Source organism: Papilio machaon, chromosome 14 (assembly GCF_912999745.1).
Source record: "Papilio machaon chromosome 14, ilPapMach1.1, whole genome shotgun sequence".
NCBI lineage: Eukaryota > Metazoa > Arthropoda > Insecta > Lepidoptera > Papilionidae > Papilio > Papilio machaon.
The window spans coordinates 7,355,914-7,368,976 of NC_059999.1; the positions used below are offsets into that span (position 1 = coordinate 7,355,914).

Sequence of the window (13,063 nt, forward strand, 5' to 3'; positions counted from 1 at the left end):
TCGCAATTAACGCTAAACTCCAGCACTGCTACAGGCAACTTCGTTACGTCAAATGTTGAATACGATGTAGGCTCATTAAAAAGTCGAGTCCGTTCTTGCGTAATCCTAGCGCCGGCCGACAGTTACTGATACGTTAAATTAATAACCTAACCCTCCCCCTTATACTCAGTACATACTTCTCTTAATCTAGATGAAATCCATATTATGATGACAAACATTTTACAAATATTAATTTGTTGATTGTATAGTCTATGAAATATGAAATGATATGAGATATGTTGAAATACTTAACTCCTAAAGATAACTAGGACTTGGTTCAAGAGAAATGTTGATGTGATGCTTGGAACTTATTTTACAAGCATAAAAACTATTGTAATATAAAATAGCAATGTGATATTGTGGTGAGTTGCCGATGTTCAATTGTATAAAATATTTATTGAGTAATGGAAAACCAATAACTGTTTCGAGCGTATCGTAATTGCTTTTGTCCACATTTTTAAATATGGAAATACATTTTGCAACAAAATATCTGATAGTTTTTTTTTTTTATAAATGGCTAACACAGTTGCATTCTATTTGAATGTCTAGTCAACTTTTAGCTGACACTGCCAGAAATGAAATTGTGTGTACACAAAGAGTTCAACTTTATTTGTAAAGCTATATTGAAGAATTTATGAATATTATTTTTTTGAAAACGATTCACAAACTTATCTCAATTAACAACGACCTCCTTACAGAAAAATAATTAAATTGTATTATTATGTATTTTAATTAAAAGGAAAACATATCTTATCTTAAATTAAAACTGTGAAGAATTTGGTGTGACTAGAAAAAATGCGTTTTTAAATTTTAAGAATACAATAATAAACTCGTTCATTTTTTTAAACCCTATAAAGTAAGCGTAAAAATGCATTGTAACGAAAGCGTAATTAGTTTCATTAGATTTAATGTAGACGTTAGTGTTGAAAATGTTTTAGCAAAGTTCCGGGACATTCCCGCCGCAACTCATTCAAACGACAACCTTTTAATTAGCTCTCTGGTCTTTATAAAAATACGTCACGTTTATTAGCACATGAAAACGCTAACCGAATCCGCTCAAGCCCCGGAGCGGAGGTCCGCGGGTGTTTAACTTTGCCAAGAGGATTTATACCATCTAACGTCTGATTTCGTTCTATTTTTCAGATTTCTATAGATTTTAATCTTACTATTATTATAAATGCCAATTTTTGTATGTACGGATGGATGGATGTTAGAAGGTATCTGCATAACGGTTCAACGGATCACGATGAAATTTGGACATATAAGTAGAACACAGTCTGGAAAAACACACAGGCTATTGATTCAGATTTTTTATTCCGCGCGGACGGAATTGCGAGCGAAAGTTTGTAAGTGAATTAAATCAGAGAAAATAAACTAGAATATTAACGTGATATATCTACTTCCCATAGACAATAACGAGTCTTTTAATTAATTAAACTCTTAGTTAAACATTTACTTAGTGCAGATGTATAAAATAAAGGTCTCTTTAAGTGGTCAATTAGTTTAGTTTTGTAATAATTAGATAAGTTGATTAACAAAACTTGTTGCATTACTTGTTGAATACAGAATTCTGTGTTAAATTCCGTTTCTACAATTTACAAGATCAAGTAACTACGTTGAAGTTTACAGAACAATTCGATGCTTTGCTGAGGCTAAGAGATCTAAGATGCTGAAATGTTGGCAGTGTCTTAGGCTTTTCGCTTCTTAAACAGCATTGGTGTTTTGTCAAGTACGGCTAAAAGTTTCGTAATATGGAACGAAAAATTCAAAGTTGAATATTGAACAAGTCTTTCATTATAAGTATTTTATGCTGAATGAAAACAGATCTGTACATAAAAAAGCTGAAAGCACATGCAAGATGTAAATGTGTAGTTTTTACTTAAAAAAAAAAATACATTAATAAAATTGTAACATAACAAGAACAATGAATTAATAATATTAACATTATTATATTCTAATTAACAAAGACATTAAATCAATAGTATAGTTGGTAGATACAAGCGGTTTGTACAACCCTAACTGTAAACAAACGTGCCTCAGGGTTGTCAGTGAGCGAAATTACATCCATTTGTATGCAGATGTCAACACTGAGGAATTAAGTCGACTGGGCTTTGACTCGATGCAAATAACTTCTCGAAATTAACCCATCGATGTGAGAAAACCCTCGTCCTATCTCCCCTTAAATGCTAATTATCTTATAATTTTTCTAAATAATTCAAGCAAGGGGTTGGTTGTAACTAGAGAGGCCATTTTTCATCGTTTTATAAGAGCTAATTAAGATAGATAGCGGGATCATCTTAGATTACTTTTTCTTAGTCATAAAAGTAACGATCTAAAATATTCAGACGTCTAAAAAAAATTAATTATAAGCAATCCATTATGAACTCTATTAATAAATTCCTAACCGTACATTCCTACCATTACTACAGAAATAGTGAATAGAAGAAATATGTATTTTTAATTAGAGAATACTAAAAAAAGATAACTTTTTCTGTAAAAGGAAGTATTGCCATTCACAGACTTCCCCTCAGGATCTGCTTTTCGATTACCATGTTAATTAACTGGCAATACTCTAAGCCTTATTTTGCATCTCTGCAATACATTATGTCTGCTAAAGTACAGACTTAATTACACTTAATTATAAAAATTAATTAATTTACAACATATTTTCATCTTTAATATAATAACTATGGGAAATGTAAAAAGTAACAAATTAATTATTTATAAAGAAATACATATTTAATGAGAATGTATTCATTTAAAAGGAATACTGTTTGTGTTAATGTTTTTTAACAGAATACAAGTAAATTTTTTAGATCGTTTAAATAAAATATCCCATAATTTTGATAAAATTAATAATAATATTAACGCAAAGTTATTTACTAAATATCGTGCATATTCTACAATTTAAAGCATCCGTTTAATTAAATCCGTTCGTAGATAGGTTACGCATAGAGTAACGGCTAACGCACCCTAATTCAAAATGGCGGCGGTGGCGCGCGCGGCATTCGAGTTTGACGGTACGCGGTGACAAACGGCACATCTGTGGATGTCAGAATGCGACCTCCGTGCTTCATTATGTCATTGTTTATTAAGGGACGGCATGTGACGGACGTCCCTTTCCACACCTACGTGATGCTTGGATGCTTTTAAAATCACAGCTCGGTTAAGTTACTATGCTAAATGCTTTACCCTTTTGTTTCGTTATCGTACCTACTTGAATTTAATTTATTCTGGTAGCCACATTCTAAATAAATACGCATTGTTTTTGATATTAATATCATAGGCGTATAAGAAAATGAGTCTAAAGAAACTCTGTTCAAAAGAAACTTTTAAATACAAAATATTGAAAAGATTAAAAAAATATTTAAAAACTCACCATAATTTAAACGGCAATATTGATAAATTTCATGGTACTCACCTGTAATAAAAGCAATGAAACATATGAATAAAAGTTTAAAAAATATAATACGAACATTTCTCTCTAAATATTTCACAGTTAATTGCAAGACGACATATATTGGATTCTGATCATGTCGACGATATAACCTAGAAAAGATAGTATAAACAGATACTGTAGACACTCATCGTAAAAGCTTAAAACTTAACAACCTGAGGGGAGTCTATTCAACTTGTCTTAAGGCTTGGAGCAAACGCTGATTATCTTAGACGTTAACTGTGAACCAGTTTATCTCACATCTTGTTTTAATAAAGCTAAGTACAAATTTTCTCAAAACTAGCCTTGAAGCATATCAGATCAAGTAACTGTTGCAAATTAGAATTCTGAAGGTGTCTTTCATTATGTATTAAGCATACATTCTATAGAGTTTAATATTCTAAAATATATAGCATAAGTATCTTGCAAAGGACTTAGTATTCTTTAAAAAAGAACACAAGTAGTCTTCAAAAATTTGAGCACAATCCATTAAGAACCCTATTACATATAGTTAGAAATACAGACTCGTACATGAGATTTCCTTTGCATGCTTTGTAGTAATTGTAGTCGTAATTGAAAACGATAATATACTCAACCGCACGCTGTTTCATACTTAAGTTCAAAGTGAAGGGATAATAAAGGCAATGCCATTCGCAAGTTACGTAGATATGAGAAACAGCAACTGCACCCCGCAGACATGTCTTTACAGGACTTAATTAAAATACAACTGAGATACAGAGTAATGTGTGCTGGAGAAATTAAAATCCAATGAAGCAATGCACATATATATATTTCATTTCTTTTTATTGTATATAAATAATTGTCGCGACCTTGACGATTTATTAATTGGACGGATACGCATGAGAAAGTAGCATGAGAAAGTGTCGTTTCGAATTCTACGGTACCTACGATTACACCAATTTTGTACGGAAGGAAAATAAGGAACTAATTAAATATAACATTTGTTTTATTCGTAATCTCTGTTCTATAGCTAATCTTTAATCTTCCAGTACATCCGTGTTAGCGCAGCTGGCGAACAAACACAGAGTATACAGGTTCGACACGTCTACAGCCCTGCAGGCGGCGGGCGCGTGTGGGACAGGTCATTAACTGCTCACGTCAAATTTCGATCCTTCATCTTGTCTAGACGCTACCCCTTTTGGTTAACCGAAGCAATCAATTCGGAGCAACATGTATCGAAAGGAAACAATAGGACGAAATCAGCTTATTTAAGTGAACATAAAAAATTCTATTTTCGAATTTCTTTTAAGAAATCAAACAATTACATATACTTTAAATTTTCAAGTGAATCGGTTTATACGACAGTAGTATTGTTTGCAGTGTTTATTAAAAAAACGTATAACTGACGTGGGAATATGCAGAACAAAATATCTGATGCAATTACACCAATGCTGGTATAAAAACTGAAACAAAAGCATCGAGTACTGCAAAATTGAAATTCCAATAGCGTGTTGTTAGCGAAGCGCGCTCCAGTAGTCCATATTAGAAACAAATGCGAGCGAATTTATAAACGCGAACGATCGCAATCCGGTTAGCGTAGTAATGTAGGCGCAGCGGTAGCGTTGCGACTGAAAATTATGCATAAAATTGTATTTACATTTGTAATGGACGGTAAACATTTCAACACATACCCAGGTAATAACGGAGACTACAATATTTTTAATTTACGATACCCAAAGAGTCTAGACAAACAAGTACAATGGAATAAAAAAAAACTTTACTAGTAGTCTATGTGTTCATACAGGCTATGTTCTACATATATGCCAAATTTCAGCGAGATTCATGCATCCGTTCTGGAGATACCTTCAAATAAACATCTATCCATCCAAACATTCGAATCACATTATTCTGACCCATCACTTGTTGTAAAATAATGTTATTATTAAAATCATTTTTTAATCTATACTTTCCATAGAAACAAATTAGTACAGTTTTAAAGTTACAACATCTTCTAATTCTAACTATTATCCTAAGAGTTTTGGATTAAAAATTATTTTATAGCAAACTCTGCATAATGTAAACTTAATATAATTAAATGATTACCCTAAAATTATATTCACATATTGCAAATACTTCTCGTGATTCGGATAACGTGTGCTCGAGCAAACATTTTTGCGAGCACCATTCGCGCGGACAATGCGCTGTAATGAACGCATCGCACGTGCCCTGGGGGAGCGGCGGCTATAGGGCATGTTGCGTAGCCCGAATGTCTATTTCATTGTGCAATGTCAAAATTATAAAAGAAAAACTATTCAGGGTTGTCATCAGTGATGCATTTCATCATTATTTGATTTTATTGTATTGAATTTTAATTAAACATTAGGATTTTAGTAAAGATCTGTTAGTATGTTTATCATTATTACAAGGTTCAATGATTTTTAGAGCATTGTCTAGTATTGTATCATACTGATAAATTGCTTTTAAATTCAGATTAAGATTAGCCTCGCACAAATATTTGATTTAAGTTTTACTCGGAAGAATAGGAACAGAAATTTTAATACGTCTGACAAAGTTGATAAAGTTTTATTTATCCAACGAGTAATATACCGCTCGGATGCACTTTATTACCCGCTCGAAGTAAATATGTACCTTGTATATCGCCGGGCTTTTCAATTTAGAACTTGTCTTATGTGTCTTCTGTGTTAACCTCGCCCGTGTCTTCAACTCTAACAACGTTATAAGCTTCTCGTCGCATACTTTCCAGGATATTAAAAACAAACAGATCGCCTCTTCTTCGTAAATGAAAATCAAATTTGCACAAAAATTTCTCACGGTTTCTTTGCAAATTTCTGACTCGTGTACTGCCTACATTTGGAATTTGTATCACAATAGTTCTTTAACGTCTAATAAGGTTGTGGTTTACGGATAATATATATCAATTAATAATCCGTTGCTCGTATACCTCAATCATACCTAGTAAAAAATTCAACTCAAAGAGAACTTTATAGCCATTACGATCTGCGGAGTAACACGGTGTTACACGATGCCCGTGAGTGGCCGGAGCTTTTCTTCGAGTATTTCCGCTTCGCTTAAATGCGATCGAAATCGCTAACCCCGCCCTTTCCTTTTGACGTATGCCTGTCCGGTTGTAGTGCAAGTGTTGTGCTCGATGTTTTTGTCCCTTTTGATGTGCACGTCTCTTTGCCGGGGTCACAGCGAGCAACTTCGTCAGATTGTCTGGATGGAGGATTCGCAAAAGGAAATAAAAACGCTGTACGCACGCCTGCATTTTTTTAATTTCTCCTTTCAATTTGACCGAGACAAAAGGCACCGATGAAAGAGTGTTTCTCCGAGGTTCCTTTATGCGCCCACGATGTTGCCTGCGCTGCTTTATAAATAAATGCAGACGGATCGAAACTGAAACTTTTTATTTGTAACAAATAGCGGTGAACAAGGGGCGAAAATAATGATACACTTTTTAAAATATTTTTTAAAATGTTAATGCAATGTTACATGGGAAAAATATTTAATATCTTATGTTAATCTACAAAACGATTTTGACATCCGGGTAAACTTTTTCTTTATTGCCGACTGGTTTTCGAGTTACTGGAAACACGTTTCGTTAAACTGCTCACAGATGTGTCGAACAGCCTTAAATTTTAAGCGATTGTATCGACGAAAAAGTTTCCAAACTTTAATTGCATCGTAATCGATCGGAGAGTGCACACGTGTTCGGGATTTGCGGCGTCTGGCGAACTTGCAGCAGGAGTCTATAACATTATATGTACTAATGCACTTTTTACTCCTTCGGAAAATTAGAGAAAAAGCATTTATTAAATAACTGGTAATTTGTTTTTCAATCTTATTTAATATGACTTTATTATTATTCCTACATATAACACATACACGAGACTCACATGTATTGAACGACAACAGAATTCGAAATACAGTATGTGCACACATCTAACTCAATTTGATGCGCTCAGTCCCCGAGGAGGTTCTCTTGATGCAATTCCGCCTATTCTCTGGAGCCTACCGATTCTCGGTTAAAGATATTTTGTGCAACTGTCAACTGTAATGAACCCTAGTTCCATTGAATCCGCACGAGGGTGGATCGGGGTAAAATAGAACACCCTTTAGTAGAAAAAATTCCCTTGAAAAGTTACGTTTTTTAAAAGTGCATTACATTGGTTAAATTTAAATTATTAATATTACACATTTTATAGCAAACTATAGTTTTAGTTACAGCAATGTCATAGTGACTCAAAAATTATTTGATAAACGTTGTATTTTGATACAAAAATATTTACTAAGTCGTATAACGTAAATTTAAAAAAACGAAGAATCATTCTAATATGTAAACGAACCAGACTATGCTTGACTCAAACAATGCGGGCAAACACTCCAACACTTTGATTAAGAATCAATCAACTAAGAAATTGGCAAATATTTGATCCAACCACCGCCAATATTTGAATTCAGTTGTGTGACGTCTAATCGTCAGGGCGTAAGTGCAAAGACAAACATTCGATGTGTGCCCTACGAATGCATTGTATAAGACGAGGGTATCTTTAAGAATAAAATTTCATATATAACACAAATAAAATTAAACCTTCAATCAACCACTTAAGGTGTAAAGTAGAAATATAATCGAAGAAGTTTCTTTAATTACAAAAGAAAATTATACCAAAATTCTATGCGATAAGTTTTGTAACATATTTGAATTGGCGATTTGTATGCTATGCATGTATGTAAGTAGCCGATCCAAATTTATCTTTAATAGATATAAACTTAAGATTCAAAATTAATCTTTCTAAGATACAGACCACTATTAATCAAGGGAATGCTCAACGCTCGGTTTTCGGTTTTTGATTTTAGCTTTAAAGGTGAAACCTCCTTTGTTATTTATATTACTTTACGATGTCATATATGTTTATAAATCATAACGAGAACGGTACAAAATGGAGGTAGTTTAAAATTTATTAAAACACATCCCCAACGTACCTTAACCAGATATAATATGGCCTTTGTTTTTTATTTTACGACGTAAAATGGCTCGTTAGCTATCAAATTATTCCTCTAGAGCTTTAATAAATAAATTTTGATTGCTAATGTTATTTTAGAAGATAAACATTTTTCAAAAAATATATGAAGCAGGCGCTCATTTTTCTAGAAAAAGTCAATGTCGCCTCGCTATTTCATCGAATTCAGGTTGCTGTTTGCACGTTTGCTACTTTTTGATATAAAAAATGGAATAAATGCCAAAGCCAATTATGATTAATATTAATTAGACACACTTCAAAATATACCGAACATAAAATTAATAAATCATTCCAAAGCAACAAACGTGTCAAAAACAAGAATCCCCATCTCCCTGGTCTTATCTCTCTCACGTGACATCAAAAGATTTTATAAATTTTAACCAACCCTATTTGCGAGTTCTTAAAATTAAATGTAACATAAACTAAATAAATAATTCAAGAACTAAATAATTCAAATGACAAAGATAAGAATAATAAAATAATAATTTAAGCAACCATGTAAACCAATTTCAACACGCAACAATATAACGTAGTAACAACACTATATAGTAGCATGAGTATCTTATAAGGAGATATTCAATCCAAAAAATATAAAGTGTACTCTACACATTGAGAGAGTGCGAAGCGAAGCTAACACCCTAATGAAATTCACAAACAATTTTACAACGATGTTAAGCTTTATAGGTGTCCATAAAATAACTGTATAGTGGAATTTAATACAACGTCGGATACTGGAGCAAGGATTTAAAAGGATTACTAAAGTGCAGTGAAGCATATTATAAATACTAGAGATTGTGATGTAAAACACTCTAGTAAATTTACTAGACTAGAAAATAATTTCTAATAATTGATGTACGACAAAAACTTATTTAAATAAGAAAATACTAGGACAACATAGACATAGAAATGTAAGAGGCTTTTATAATACTTTGTGAGAACTCGATAAACTTATCTTTCTAATATCTAATTTTCTTTGCTCTTTCTAGTGTCGAAAATTTAAAGAAAGTCGCTAACGGTATACAATTCTTAATTATTAAACTTACAGTTGATTTTGAATTGTATATTCACAGTGAATGAATCTATGTCAAACGGTCTATATATTGGGGGTAGGTAAGTAAAAAGCCGCATATGGAATTCGCTGGCATCGTTTACGACTTGGAGTTACGATTGACGGGGAGGCAGATCTGGACCCAGACGAGCCATTAGAGACTATAGCGGGGAATCTCATAAACTTTCAGTAACCACCCCCAATGTGCGCTCGAATCCGCTTTTATTTCAACACACGTAAGACATTAAATCGAATAGCGGAAAGATGTGAAAAAATTGCGCACTTTTCTTCTTTCTACCGCCATTTTGTTCATCGTAAAACATTAACAGCTTTCCTGTATTTGTGTGTTTCGCAACAAGTAATATTAAAGTTGTAATTACTCGGTTAAATCGTGAGTCCCGTGACGCGGGTTTTTTGGATTAAAACTTAAATTAACGAATAATTGGTTAACTTTTAACTTTCGTGGTTATAATAAGAGCAAAGCTTAATTAAAATGTAATCTTTTAGAGTAGAGTAAAATAAAATCCCCTTTCTTTTGTTGAAGTATATCAAGAACTAAATAAATAGTAACTAAATAAATTTAGTTGCACATGATTTACTTAGGATAGATAATCTAATTGTACGATATGAATCTCAATCAATCGTAGACCAAAATCAAAGCATAATAAGGTATAAAATAATAAATAGAGTCATCAGACTGTATCAGCTATCAGTGCCGGGTCAGACAGCGAGCGCCGCTAACCAATTACAATCATTTGTCACGCGCTCCGCCGCCCTATCGCCAAGCAACCAGCCAACATCCCCTTGTAATACAATACACCAAGTTTATATGAATATAGACATATTAACAGGTATAGCTACCCTTCTTGTAGAGTCATTTCCTAGCAGTGAGTTCAATCTGTAGAAACATACTCGATTAATTCGAAAATCGGGTACAAATAAAAACGCAAACAACGTAAAAATCTTGTTGTTCTAAATTGTTTTTCTAAATTGATACCGATTATTTCACGTAGCCATGTTACTGTTTATTATTAAAATTTATTATGAAACGTAGCAAAGTTGTAGCATTAAGTGCTACGACGCTACAGTGCGTAGAAATTTCCCAATGTAGAATTCAATTATTAAAATAATTCTGCTATTTTCATAGTGTTGCAGGCATCGAATCACTTTTAAGCTTGGACTTCCCGATATTCATTAAACTGGGAAAACAAAAATGTTTTCGTATCGATCTCAAGGATCGAATATAGATTTCAGCAATAAACTATAATTAATATCGTAGTGAACAAACATTGATTGTTGTCAAGCATTACTATCAACGTCCGTTGTTTGGCGGTAATACGGGGTCCCCGTAAGCCCGGCTACGTGCCGCGAATGTTGCGCGGCGCATTACCACAGATTATACAACCGAAACAGATACACCAATCTTGCAGCAACACAACGTGTTGAGCATGCCAGCTATAACGATAGAAAACTTTTGTATTTGCTTTGAACAATCTTATCGTGGGACTGGCGACATATACGACTATCTTTTATACATATATTTTTTTCATTAACACATCTTTGTTAATGTTTTTTTATTTATATTTAAAATGTAGCAAGGTCCACATTTCTATTAATACATGGTCCTTTGTGAAAATGTTTTGAAATGTGTTGTATTAAAAAGCCTTAATCTTCGATAAAGGATATTTTTTTATATATTGACCTATATTTGTAGAAGGATACACCAACGCTCACGCACATTATTTAATACAGACAGAAATTACTTAGGAAAAATTCCATTACAATATTATGGGCAAATTTGATACACATCAATAAAAAAACTTTATGTCCCACATAAAATTCGCTGCATTCGCGGATCGTCCGCCATCTAATAACGGCCCTTTCTTCTCGCTACCTCAGGGCTATCAACAGCGAAAAATTATTAAATATTTTCCATACAAGAAAAAAATGACAAATTTTGTTTCCTTTTTCTAATTGATATATATGAATAAAATTGTCAATCGTCATCTCCTTGTCCTTGTTCCACTTATCAATCTACCATCATCACAGTCGTCACTCCCTTCTTGATCATTTCACCGTTTACGCAATCCACCCATCTCGTGCTAGGCCTACTCCTACCAGTGTACCTCTCCATACTCATATTTAAACTTCTCCTTGTAATATGCCATTCTTATAATTAAATAAGTTTTAGTTTAAATTATAAAAAAAAAACATCAATTCTGTTTAAAAAATATAAAGACGAATTTAGAACCTCATCCATGTTGAAGTCGATTAAAAACACAACACCTCGAAAACACATCGACAACCCTGCGCTACAATGTATTTTACTTTTAAAGGAAAATAAAGCAAACATTGAAAGAGTTTTATTAGAATTGCAGGTGCTCTATCGATTGTCGTCGGTAGCAGCCCGAGTGGAAATATTTACTCGTTACTCGAGCTCATTGTGCGCAGCATCTTTATGCCGAGGAATACTGTACTGGTATTACGATTTAAGCTACCGGCGATAATAATATTATGTTTAAAACTATGTCATTTTTGAACACCTTCAGAAATTAAAATATTAATTGTATTGGTTAAGCTTCTAATTCATTACTAGATTTTTGCCGCAACTTCCGGACGGAATAAAAAAAAAAACCTTAGTAAATCTGTGGCAAATTTTATCGTGATCCGTTGAGCCGTTTTGGAGATACTTTGTAACACACATTTGTAGTGTATCGGTATTAATTAAACGGCGGTTGGTTAGGGACTGATTTATTTTCAAACATACAGACGGTAGGTTATACTAACCTACCTACATTTAACACAATATATTACAGTCTCTCCCTTAAAAGAATTACTACATATACACAGTATTCAACATCAACACTTCCCTTCTTCAAAAAAAAAACACAATACACATAACAGTACAAGAATTTCGTTTTTAACAACACTCTATAACTCGTTTTTTATAAACTCAAATGAACCCATATAAAAAAAACTAAGGCATTGTAATTGAAGAAAACTAACTTCAATCAACAATCATAATTAACTAAATAAAATTATCCTCGAATAAACAACAAATTATGGGGTCAACTTATTAACAAACAAACTGAAACATTTTAACACTTTTTTAAATATAATTTAAACATGTTTTTGTACCAAAACTTTAACTTTTTCAAATACAATAAATTTACAACTTTTTCTTTGTAATTCTAAAACATACAGTAACTTCTGATTTAAATATAGTCAACATTAATTCTAGTACAATAAACAAATGAAATATTTTTTTTTTTACACTGTACCTAATAAATGGCGATTACACATTAATATTATTTTAACCGAACTCCATATCCCTTATCAATTAGAACTTTAAAGTTAAATTGATTCACACTGTAGTAATCGACCCAGTCACTACAATGCACCACGATCACAATGTTACAGATAAATTATAAAAATGGACATTCTGATAAATTTTTCTAATTTCATTATAAAACTCCCGGTAAATCCACTATGAGAACTATAAACTAATACGATACCTCAAATTATAAACTTAAATAA

At 32.6% G+C, this 13,063-nt stretch overlaps 1 protein-coding gene across 1 annotated transcript in view; it reads right to left on the reverse strand.

The window, feature by feature from the left end:
- The window catches only part of LOC106708382 (acyl-CoA:lysophosphatidylglycerol acyltransferase 1), a 52,423-nt gene extending 40,729 nt beyond the window's left edge, over window positions 1–11,694 (reverse strand). The window contains exon 1 of the mRNA XM_045681104.1: window positions 11,653–11,694. Within this exon, the coding sequence (XP_045537060.1) occupies window positions 11,653–11,694 (42 nt within the window). The remainder of the gene's footprint in view (window positions 1–11,652) is intronic.
- Between the last annotated feature and the right edge of the window lie 1,369 nt (window positions 11,695–13,063).